At 35.4% G+C, this 12,482-nt stretch overlaps 1 protein-coding gene across 2 annotated transcripts in view; it reads left to right on the top strand.

Moving 5' to 3' along the window:
* LOC107723614 (probable Xaa-Pro aminopeptidase 3) overlaps nt 1–10,148 on the top strand; it is a 14,737-nt gene extending 4,589 nt beyond the window's left edge. Inside the window, exons 6-11 of one of the 2 annotated variants that reach the window (XR_001637938.1) lie at nt 1,844–1,957; nt 2,866–2,951; nt 3,049–3,232; nt 6,717–6,837; nt 9,278–9,700; nt 9,859–10,148. Coding sequence is in view for 1 of the 2 variants with exons in the window: in XM_016532331.1 (XP_016387817.1) it covers nt 1,844–1,957; nt 2,866–2,951; nt 3,049–3,232; nt 6,717–6,837; nt 9,278–9,450 (678 nt within the window). In the remaining variant the exon portion in view is untranslated. Of the gene's footprint in view, nt 1–1,843; nt 1,958–2,865; nt 2,952–3,048; nt 3,233–6,716; nt 6,838–9,277 lie in introns of both variants that reach the window. The other variant, XM_016532331.1, reaches the window with a different exon arrangement.
* The last annotated feature ends 2,334 nt before the right edge of the window (nt 10,149–12,482 follow it).

Here is a 12,482-nt window from a genome sequence, read left to right as displayed (position 1 = left end):
TGTCAATATGGGGTGCTGTGTGTACATTAATGAGGAAAAAAAATTAACTTAAATGATTTTAGCAAATGGCTGCAATATAACAAAGAGTGAAAAATTTAAGGGGGTCTGAATACTTTCCGTACCCACTGTATATATATATATTTGTATATATCAACCTGCCATACCAAATAAGACCACAGGGAGATGCCAAAGGACTGCATATAAACTACTATATGGATCCATTCAGAATCGCTAAACACATCAAAATACAAATGAAAACACTCTGATTGTGTGGAAACTCAGTGATCTGATTCTGAAGGCGGCTCAACATCAGCGTCTGATGCCTGTATGTACATAAACACCACTGATTCTCACAAACTTCTCCAAAACATGTTTCTTCGGCGAGCATCCATTATAAAACACTCGCTGTACATTAATTTGGACAACTACGTGAATATACGGAACTGAAGTGTGTTTATGCAGAAATATGATGTTATAGTAATCAGTTCGCCGAGAGCCCAAATACATGGTTCATTTGCGCATCAATAATAACAGACACATGTGCACCTAATGTACGACTCCTGTATGTTACTATAATCGTCATCCATCAAAACTTTACTAGCGCGACACTGGCTTATTTATCCAACCGAGAGCTGTAGTTTGTGTATCATATGCTCATGCAACGGTCGGGTGTTTCACAGAATACGTACAAGAGAGGTGGTGCTGTTATTTTGTAAATGTAAAAAAAAATTATTTAACATATTAATAATAAAATTAGTGAGTTTAATGTACTTTAATTTTAAGTTATTTCGCATCCGCCTGGAGGATCAGTATAATTTATTCCTGCGATGCAAAGCTGAATTTTCAGCATCATTACTCCAGTCTTCAGTGTCACATGATCCTTCAGAAATCAGTCTGATATGCCGATTTGCTGCTCAAGAAACATTTCTTATGATTATCAATGTTGTGATCAACTGTGCTGCTTAATATTTTTTGAGGAAACCATTATACATTTTTTTTTTTTTTAGGATTCTCTGATAATTAGAAAATTAAAAAGAACAGCATTTATTTGAAACAGAAATATTTTGTAGCATTATAAATGTCTTTAATTACACTTTTGATCAATTTAATGGACCCTTGCTGAATGAAAATATTAATTTCTTTAAAAAAAAATCTTACTGACCCCAAACCCAAACATTAAAACACGAGTGTATATATGAAAATTCTAAAAATGCTACCAGCTAACTGGCTGTGACTTTGTTAAAAAAAAAAGTGAAATCATAATTTAATTGTGTGTATTTATGATACATAAGATGCTGGTTTTGTGAGCAAGACAAAAGGTGTCTGCCATTTTATTTCAATAAAATTATTGTCCAATGAAGAACACCATTAAACACAATATTTCATTTGGGATGTGGTGGAAAACATACTTTAATAAAAATGTTAGTGGACAAATTAACCAAGTTGGAGCGTGAAAATTGTTTTAAGAGAGTTTATTTTCTAGAAGTCCACAGACCTAAAATTTCCAACAGTGGAAGAAACACCTGTATATACTGTATATTCTTTTGTAGCAGAAAGTGACAGATATTTTTAAGCCTTTCAGAAGTTTTTGTAGCTCTGAAATTTTGGGGTAGAATTACTACCTAAAGTTGTCATTGTTTGGCTGTTAGCCAGTGCAGAGGTAATGGACCGTCTGAGAACTGAAAATGTACCACCGAATCAAAGTGACGTCAGCAGGCTCTTGGAGAGTCGCATTTTAGTGTGTCCAGCCCACATGCTGACTAACATCTGTGCCTTCTTTTTTCCTTTCTCTTCTGTTACTCTTTCTTCTCTCCTCTGTTTCCCTTTTTGCTCTTCCGTACAGTTTGATTTTGAATGCCGTGCTCATGGCGCTAACTTCCTTGCATATCCCCCCGTGGTTGCTGGTGGAAACCGAGCCAACACACTTCATTACATCAATAATAATCAAATAGTGAAGGTAAAGTACAAACACACTCATAATCACTACTGGGGCGTTTTTTCTAAGAGTGGGAGTCTAGAAAAGATTCATATGATATACAAGTAGGAAACTTGACATTTCTCTTTTTATAATTCTGTATTCTGTTTATACTCCTGTTTGTAAACGGCACATGTATATGTAAACTTTGTTTGCTAGTGATGCACTAAAATTTTAGCACCCAAAAATTTCAAGCTGAATTAGTTTTGGAGGGCCAAATTCATTGACTGAAACAGTGACATTTAATTAGCATTTCTCCAGTGGCCTGTTTTTACTATATCAGTGTCTATTTCAGCTCTGTTAGCGCTCTTTAATGTGGCGTGACAGATCGCTTAGGTCGCAACTGATCTTCTGTTTCTCTTTACTACTAGTTATAACATCAAATAAACATGAATGAACATCAGAAGGTATGTTGAAAGAACAGTACAGCTTGCTGAACTGTATCATGCCTCATGTAATCACTTATTCAGTGTTTCATAATAAAACAGCTTGTAAACAACATTTACCTCAGGAGCCATTCAATGACCATAAACTTGTTAGAAACTCTAGAGAGGAACATTTTGCTAAATATATGCACCGTTTTACATATTTATAATATTTTTCTTAACTTTTTGACTTCATTATTTAAAATTTGTTTTTTTTAAAAATTAAAGCCACAGTTTAAATGTTTATATTTTGACAACAAATATATTAATATCAGTATCGATATTAATATCGCTTTTAGTGTTTTGGTAAAAAATTCATTTTGGTGCATCACTATTGTGTGCGTGTTTAGTTTTTACAAGGCAAATGTACAGTATACACAATGTCACAGGACTGGGTGATATAGACAAAAATATCACAATATTTGAATTATTATTTTTTTTTTTTAATGCTTCATTTTTTCTCAGGATGGAGAAATGGTCTTGTTGGATGGTGGCTGTGAATATTTTGGTTATGTGAGCGACATCACACGCACTTGGCCGGTGAATGGAAAGTAAGTCTGTTTTCAACAGAACTCTCATTGTCTCATAATGTAGCTTTAATTTTGTGCTATTAGTAAGTGATCAGTCAGCTCCGTGTGCCGTCTCCAGGTTCAGTCCTGCTCAGAGAGAGCTGTATGAGGCTGTGCTGGAGGTGCAGTTGGCCTGTCTGTCTCAGTGCAATCCTGGCGTCAGTCTGGACTACATTTATTCCACCATGCTCACGGTGTTGGCCCGGCAGCTCAAAGAGCTCAGGATCGTCCCACAAAGCACGAGTGATACAGACACACTGAAGGTACTCTGTTCTAAAAAGCTTGTTGTTTAAGGGAATAGTTCATCCAACAATGAAACTTCTGATGTTATTTACTCAATATATCGCTGTTATGTTGGCTGTTGTGTGACTATAATTTAACCTATTACACAAACTTGATGTTTATCATGAGGTTGAATCCAGTTATTTATTAGTCAGTTATTGACAGTTTTTATAATGTTTTTATAAAATAGACATTTATAATGTCTGTTTTTATAAAATAGACATTTATAATGTTACGAAGAAAAAAAAATATCATGGTTTCCATTAATGTATTAAGCAGCACCAGTGTTTTCAATATTGATAATAATAAAAGTTTAGCATATTAGAATGATTTCTGAAGGATCATGAGACACTGAAGACTGGAGTAATGATGCTGAAAATTCAGTTTTACCATCACAGAAATAAAATGCATTTTAAAATACGTATATTTCATTTGAAAACGGCTATTGTAAATTGTATTAGTATTTCATAATGTTAGTGTTTTTTATGGAGATATTTTTGTTGCATAATTCCAAATAACTAGATTATGATCCACAAATAAATGTAAAGAGATTTACAAAAAATTAAACATATTGACAAATAAATAGAATGAGATCCACAAAACACATGAATTAAATTCACAAATAAATAAAATAAGATTTGCAAATAAAAAACATATTCTCAAATATTTGTATTTTCTTTTTTTTCAACAAACACAACTTTGCCTGGCATACATTTGTGAATCGCGTCCTGTGCATTTGTAGATCGCTGCACGCATTTGTGGATTTTTAAACATTTCTAGCGTCAAGACGCTGACAAATCCACAAATAGGTAGACGCCACCCACCATCTACACAAGCCAATCAGATAACAGCTACATTTTGCTGACCAATCGTAGCACATTCTCGCTATAGCCAATCAAGTTTTGCTTTACAATCAGGGCGAGATCAGATTCATTTATTTGCACTCCTGTAGGAACTGCATTCTTTGGACACTTTGTTCAATTCGAGCTGAAGTGCTGTTTGTGTGGTTAAAAAAACCCTGTTTAGCTGCTTTATTTTTCCATCAGGATCAGTGAATGAGGATAAACTCAGGATTATACACAATTTATGATCATTCACAGATCCCGAGCATCGTCAGTAATACCCTCACGACGCATCCAAAGCAAATACAGTCTACACTGGACTGGATGAAGGACAAATGATTCAAACATTTGCTTTGATGCGTCCAGTTGCAGTTACAGCTGTTGCAGCGCAGCGTGACATTTGCAAATGGACAATGTAAATAAAAACCTTGCATTTACTTGGGATACTGTTAAGTTACTTTTACAATCAAAACTAGTAAGTCTGATTCATATGAAATATTGTTTGTGTGATCAAGGGTTTTCAACCAATAAATATCTCTTGTTTTACATTTATATGCATTTACATTCAACACACCTGCAACACGTTCAATGGCAAAAACAATGGCAATAACTTTGTAATACTTTTAATAAATGTTTGAAAATATTATTTATAATGCTTTATACATCGTTAGATCCACATAGCTGCTCATATACATCATTTAAACAGCTTGACTGAAAAACTGGAAAACGCTGTTATGTTGGCTGTTGTGTGACTATAATTTAACCTATTACACAAACTTGATGTTTATCGTGAGGTTGAATCCAGTTATTTATTAGTCAGTTATTGACGCTTTTCTTTCCATCTTGAATAAGATGATGCTTCCATTATATCCAGTATAGCATTGTTCCCATAGCCGTGATTAAAGCACGGTTTCTCTGGCATTTTCTAATGGTCTAACGAAATCCAGTTAAACATATTTTACTGTACCAATTTTTATGGCCCGTATAATATTTCCTATTTGAGCCAATGCAGATGAATGAAGTTGTTTCAGGAAGAGACCGCCCTGATTGTAAAGCAAAACGTGATTGGCCATAGCGAGAACGTGCTACGATTGGTCAGCGAAGTGTGGCTGTTATCTGATTGGCTTGATAGACGGTGGGCGGAGTCCATGCATATATTTATTGTCAGTTTCTTGATGCTAGAAATGTTTCAAAATCCACAAAAGCACAGAAAGTCATTCACAAATGTACAGGGAGCAACCCACAAATGAATGCCAGGCAAAGTTGTGTTTGTAACATGAAAAGATATTTGTGATTGTGTTTGCAAGTCTCATTTTATTTATTTGTGAATTTAATTCATGTTTATGAAACTCTAATGCCCGTTTTCACAGACAAGGCTTAAGCCTAGTCCCAGACTAAAATGCATGTTTGAGCCATCTTGACTGAAAGCAACCTGCACTGGCATATCTTAAAATATGCCAGTGCCATTGATTTGTATTAAGCTGCACACAAGTAATGTTTTTTTTCTAAGGCACATTTAAAAAAAAAAAAAAACTACTTAAATGTCCTAATTTAACTAAGGCTTAATTCCGGCTTAATCTAAGCCATGTCTGTGAACCCAGGCCTAAGATTTACTTGTGGATCATAATCTATTTATTTGGAATAATGCAACAAAAATATCTCCATAGTTTTTACTGTACTTTTAAACAAATGAATGAGCATAAGAGACTTCTTTCAGTGACCTTTAAAAATCTTACCAACCTCAAACTTTTGAACAGTATTCTATATTTTTAGTTGTTGTGTTTAAGAGCGAAAACTTGGCGGGGAGAGTTTTGCTGTTCTAAAAGTAATACAGTAACATTCAACATGCTAAAACTTCCAAGATGATCATTGCATCTTTAAATTAATTTTTTAAAGGACCACAGGAACACACATTTAAGCAGCACGTTTCTAACGAATTTCCTGCCTTCAACAGTAGATTTGAAAAAATTAATATGGTCATTTTGTGTAAGAAAATAATATTTAGCCTGTTTATTTAATATCTGCATTGGTCTGCACTTTTTTTTTTTCTGTGTATACATAGAAACAGACTCTCATTGCATTGTTCCAGCTTTTACATCATTAATGCCAAATGCAACTGATTCTTGCGTGTTTGTAATCGATTGCAATTCTCCAAGCATGAATATACTGTCAAATGTATCACTGGCTTCTCACACCAACCCGAGATTCTGCTTCACAGTGCTGAAACACCAAGATTTTGAGACATTCTTTATTTATTTAATTGAACTTACCAAAAGCTCTGTGGTCAGGAAATGACTATAAGACTTTCTGCCCAACTTAAATAGCAAAGATCTGACCCACTTATAGCGTCTGTAAAGCACCACACTGCCATAAAAGCACCATTTCACTTTCAATGTAGCGAGTTTATGAGGCCAACAAACCAACGTGTTCAGTTTAGCCTGTTGTGGCTGTGGAGGTGTACGTGTGCACTGACTTCAGTTAAAATCTGTTTTCATGTTCCTCACATGCAGCTTTTCAACTCTTTCACTCGCTGTAACATGCATTATAATCACATTACAGTTGTTTTTTCTCAATGGATGTCTGCCTGTCTCTTACTTTTTTTTTTTTTTTTTCCCCCTCCCAGGCTGCTCAGCAGTTTTGCCCCCATCACGTGGGTCACTACCTGGGCATGGATGTTCATGACACTCCTGAGCTGTCCCGTTCACAACCGCTGCAACCTGGCATGGTGATCACAATAGAGCCAGGTGAAGATTACTTTTATTCAAAAACGATTAATGTTGCATGTCTGTTTTAAAAAATGCTTTTTAAAACTTTTGGTTCATCAAAGAATGCGTTCTAGCATTCAGTTTATCAAAATGATTGCGTGACGTTTCATCTCATGCTTTTGTGATCGAGGACTTTACAGTCAGATCAGCGCCTCAAACTTAAATGTATCCATCCACAATAATCATTTAGCATTCAATCTTTGTCCATTCTATTCTTTTCATTTTATTTTCTACTATCGGATGTGGCTTTTTCCTTGCATAGAGTAACCTTCATCCCTCAAAACAACAACAGACTGATGAGATTCTAGAAAATGTGTTTCTTTTGGCCATTTTTAAAACCAAAATTGGACTTGAAAGTATGGTGACTTGCAAGAAATGCAGGTGTACTCAATACTCCAGCAACTGTTTTGTAATTTCCACAGTTCATTGAGCAGCACAATCATTTTCCACTGTGCTAATAATGAGGAAAGTTTCTCGAGTAGCAAATTTGAACATTAGAATGATTTTCTTTATGCACCAAGAGCTTGTAACACTCCAAAGAGAAAGGAAAAATTGAAATCGCATCATATGACCCCTTTAAGAACAAGGTCGAGGTAACGGTGTTTGTTTACTGTATAATGGCTGCTGAAAATTATGCTTTGCCATCACAAAGTAAAATAAATCATTTTTAAATAAAAATAGAAAGCCATTCTCTCTTGTGTTGTTATTCTCATCTGAAACTGTTAAAGCATTTTTGTTCAAATAAAGCTGAAATAAAATAAAACAAATATTAGATAAATAGATACGTACTGAACATACTAAAACTAAATAGAAATTATTTGAAAATAAAACTAATAAAAATTACAATAAATTACTAAAACTGAAAATATTTTGAATTAGCTGTTATTTTTGTATTGAAAACTATAATAGTATATAAAAATATTAAAATAACACTGAATCTCTCAAAGAGTAATAACAATATTGCTTATAACTGTAGGGCAGGGGTCTCCAAACTCGGTCCTGGAGGGCCGGTGTCCTGCAGAGTTTAGATCCAATTTACCTCAACACACCTGACTGGAAGTTTCTATGCCTAGTAATAGCTTGATTAGCTGGTTCAGGTGTGTTTAATTGGGGTTGGAGCCAAACTCTGCAGGACACCGGCCCTCCAGGACCGAGTTTGGAGACCCTGCTGTACTGAATGTAACAAAATTCATAGTAATCAAATAACACGTTTTTTAATTTTTTTTAAATTTTTATATATAATCATTTTAATTCAGTCAGAGAAAATATTGACTGGGCTAGCTGTACGAAAAAACAAAACAATAAAACCATTAGAAAATAAAATTATATATGATATATATAAAATAAAATGATGTATGATATATATAAAATGATGATAAAAATGACAAAAGCACATAAAATTACTAAAACTTAAATGAAAAAAGAAAATACAAAAATAAAAGCCAATTTCAATGTATTAATAAATACTATAATAGTATATAAAAAAAATACCACAGAATTTCTCAGAGTAATAATGATATTGCATATAACAAAACTCATTTAACATTATTAAATAAAACAATTTTAACCCCTTAGCATTCCTGTAAAATTTGCCTAAAACGCCAAAAAAAAAGGCATACCCAAAGTATATTGCATGCCGTTCTTGAACCATTTGGAGTATATGCATGGTTTTGGTCTCAAACCTTGGAATCACTGTAGGTCTTACTGGTATTGAGTAATAGAACGTTGAAAACACTGAAAAAGGAAAAAAACATTCTGCCTACATTTTTTTTTGTAAACAGATGCCTGCAGACAGATGACTATAGCAGGGAGCTATTAGCTGGAAAACACAATGGGATCACAGCATGATGCCTTGTTGGTGGTCTGACAAGGACACTGATTATACCTGCTGTGTTGATTGTATCTTAAAATGGTTTGCATCATTCGAATCAAAAGAATCTCAGCTTTCCAAAGATATGTGACATGTTTAGCATTTTTTTGTTTTGTTTTATGTCACAAAGTTAACCCTCAAAAACATGCAGTGGAACGATAACAGGTTAATTTAGTCAGTCAGAAAAAATACATTGGCTGGACTAGCTGAACTAAAATCATGAGATGTCAATCATCTGAATGCATGTTGGAACACACTGCACCGGGCACTTGAGGTGTAGACAGATTTGTTGCTTACAATCAGAGCGATGTAGTCTTGTTTTGCACTTTGAGTCCCCTAAGAGATTGTTGAGGACATTCATACAGCACCATGCTAGAAAAATAAGGGTAATAATACTAATAAACCGCAGGCCTGTATCTTGAATGCACTGTAATAACCATTGGACTGTGGCATACTGGGCAAAGTAACATTCAACTTCTTAGCAGATGTGCTGCAAAAACAAAACAAAACAGAAGCTCTAAACTCTCATCTCTTGCTCCTTTCACCCAGGACTGTACATCAGCGAGGACGACAGCTCATGTCCAGAGCGATTTCGGGGTCTTGGGGTGCGAATTGAGGACGACGTGGTGATCCGAGAACACGGGGGACCCCTCGTTCTATCTGCAGACACCCCAAAAACCATCGCTGAGGTGGAGAGAGCTTGCGCGCATGGAGAGGACTGAAAGGAAAGAGTAAAACATAGCAAGTCCTTCTAGAATGACACTGTTTCTCCCATCTTTTAACACCTCCGCTGGTAGGGTTTTCTGTAATAGTCGACTCGGGAGGTCTGGATCTCACAGAACTTGCTCCAGTTATGTATTAAATCTGGAGGATTAAGAGCTGGACGTGTTGGGACAGCGTGCAACGTCTCCCTGATAGCCAGTTGGGTCGTGTTTTGTATTTGACATGCACAACTACACTCTCAGAAAAAAGGTACAAAAACTGTCACTGGGGCGGTACCCTTTCAAAACGTACATTTGTACCCAATTTACCCCCAAAGGTACATATAAGTACTTTAAAGGTACATATTAGTACCTAAAGTGTACATATCAGGACGTAAATGTACTAATGTATTTTTATCTTTTCAACAGGTACCACCCCAGTGACAGCTTTTTGTCTGAGTGTGTAAGATCTAGGATGAGGGTTTTATAGGAGACTTCAAGTGAGTTCAGATGGAGAAACAAACAGGTTACTATATGATTTAGCAATGTTGAACAGTTTATGTTTGTGTGAGAATTTATGTTTCACTGTGAGAGGCTCTATTTGTGTTTGATTGTGTTTGTCTGCTGAGGTTTTTATTGTCATAAATGTGTTTTTTACTGTTGTCAAAATAAATGTCTAGTTCTTGATTTTGTTGCTGCATTTTGTAAGAGCAATGCATTTCTAAACCACATAATTAGTCACTGAACAGATTCTTTGCAAATATTCATTTTTTTCAATACATATTTGAAACTTTTAATCACTCCATAACACACAGATTATCTGATGTAGTAAATAAGTTATACTAAATTTGCTTGGTTTTAAGTCACAGTGGTTTACTACTAGAAGTCAAAATAAATAAATAAAATAAAATGAATTCGAAAGAAATAGGTTAAAAGTGATTACATTTATGCTCAATGAAGTCTAAAACTATATGCATTTTTCACAATACATATAGATACTAAAATAGTACTCTAAAACCTCAGTAAGGTTGGAAATGGAAAAATTCTAAGGATATCAGAATTTGTGTGTTGGGCTGATGTATTTTTTGTGTGTCTAACCTAATAAAACTAAATATATATATATATATATAAAAGCTAATTCAAAATATTAATATACTATAACACTACACTCTAAAAAATGCTGGGTTAAATACAACCCAGTGCTGGGTAAAATAGGGACAAACCCAGCAATTGGGCTGTTTTGACCCAGCGGTTGGGTTACTACCCAGAAGGTTGGGTTAATCATTTAACCCAACCGCTGGGTCAAAACAGCCCAATTGCTGGGTTTGTCCCTATTTTACCCAGCACTGGGTTGTATTTAACCCAGCATTTTTTAGTGTAAAATAACACTGATTCTTTCAAATTATATGATTGCATATTAATATAGTGTATATAATAAAATCACTAAAAGTAACATATTTTAAATAAAATAATTGTCCAGAAAAAATACAGTGGCTGGACTAGATATTCACAATACAAATAGACCGAAAAATAGTGCCCTTAACCTCAGTAAGGTTGGAAACGATAATGGAAAAACGAACTTAAAAACATCAGAATTTGTTTTGTGTGTTGGGCTGCTGTATTTTTGTGAATCTGACAATTTATAAGTTGCAGGTTCGATCCCAAACAGAAGTGTTACTAACATCAGCAAAAACTAAAGAAAACTACACAATATTTTTGAAATTATGTATAAGCATGTTCTGAGTCCGCTAAGCTTGTTTAATGCCCAAAAAGACGGTCTAGGTGGACTTCATGATGCTCTGAAGGCGGTCTATGTAAGCAGCTCAATGTCTGGATAGGTTTTTGAACATAAGTGGTTTTTGAATGTGTCTATGAGGCTCGAAATGCCATCTAGCTGGCAGCTCTTGAGTTTTTGAACATGCTATGATGCCCCAATATGTGGTCAACTCAAGATTTTGAGTTTTTGTAAAACTGAGCTCACTCAGAATGTGCAGATGTCCCCTAAAGAGTAGATCTATGGTTGGCAGCTCACTAGATTTTGAGACACAATTTCTCAGCTTAGATGACTTGCAATGCATTTATGCCCCTTTTTTTTAATGTGAGCTGACTTTGAACGTGCCAATGAGGCCCAGAAATGCTGTCTAGCTAGGCCACTCACTAGATATTGAGGTTTTTGAGGTGGATTGACTCTGAACAGACTTATGATTCACATTCATGCTAACTACATGGTCAGCTCCCTGTGTTTTGTGCGGAAATGCTGTTTAGTTAAGCAGAGTTTCTGAGCTGATATCCAGAAATGATTTCTAGGTAGGCAGCTCACTAGGTTATGGAGTTTTTGAGCTCTAATTGACTCTGAACATGCTTATGTTGCCAAAAAATGCTAGGTCCCTTTTTTTGATCTGAGCTCACTCAGAACACACTTAAGGTGTCCAAAAAAGCAGGACTAGGTAGGCAGCTGACTAAAATTTTGAGACATATTATCTCAGTTCAGGTCACTTGCAATTCGGCCATAAATGCTGTCTTGGAAAGCAACTTGAGGTTTTTGAGCCGAATTGACCCTTGGTTTTGAGACACAATCTCCTAGCTGAGATTATGCTCAGTTATGTTGTTGCCAGTTGCTGTCTAGCTACGTTTTTGAGCTGAGCAGACTCTTAATGCGCATACGACGTCCAGCAATGCCATCTAGGTAGGTAGGCTCACTAGGTTTTGAATTCACTCTGAACATGTTTATGATGCCCAAAATGCTGCTACATAGTCCGTTTTCTTGGTTCCCTGCTGGAAAAAAAACTGCTAAATCCAGCCTATGCTGGTTTTAGATGGTTTAAACTGGGCATAGCAGGTCTCCCGGCTGGAAGACCAGCTAAAAACCAGCTTAGGCTGGTTTCAGCAAGGTTTTGAGACCCAATCTCTCATCTGAGATGATGCCTAATGCAGTTATGGCAAAAATAATCCTAGTAAAGCAATGCTTTTGAGCTAAGCTGACTATGAACATGCCTATGATGTCCAAAAATACTCTCTAGTTTGGCAGTACAAGGTCCAAAAAAAAAAAAAAA

The sequence above is a fragment of the Sinocyclocheilus rhinocerous genome, unplaced genomic scaffold (assembly GCF_001515625.1).
Source record: "Sinocyclocheilus rhinocerous isolate Xijiao unplaced genomic scaffold, SAMN03320098_v1.1 scaffold154, whole genome shotgun sequence".
Taxonomy (NCBI): Eukaryota; Metazoa; Chordata; class Actinopteri; order Cypriniformes; family Cyprinidae; genus Sinocyclocheilus; species Sinocyclocheilus rhinocerous.
This window is presented reverse-complemented; position numbering and strand designations above follow the sequence as displayed.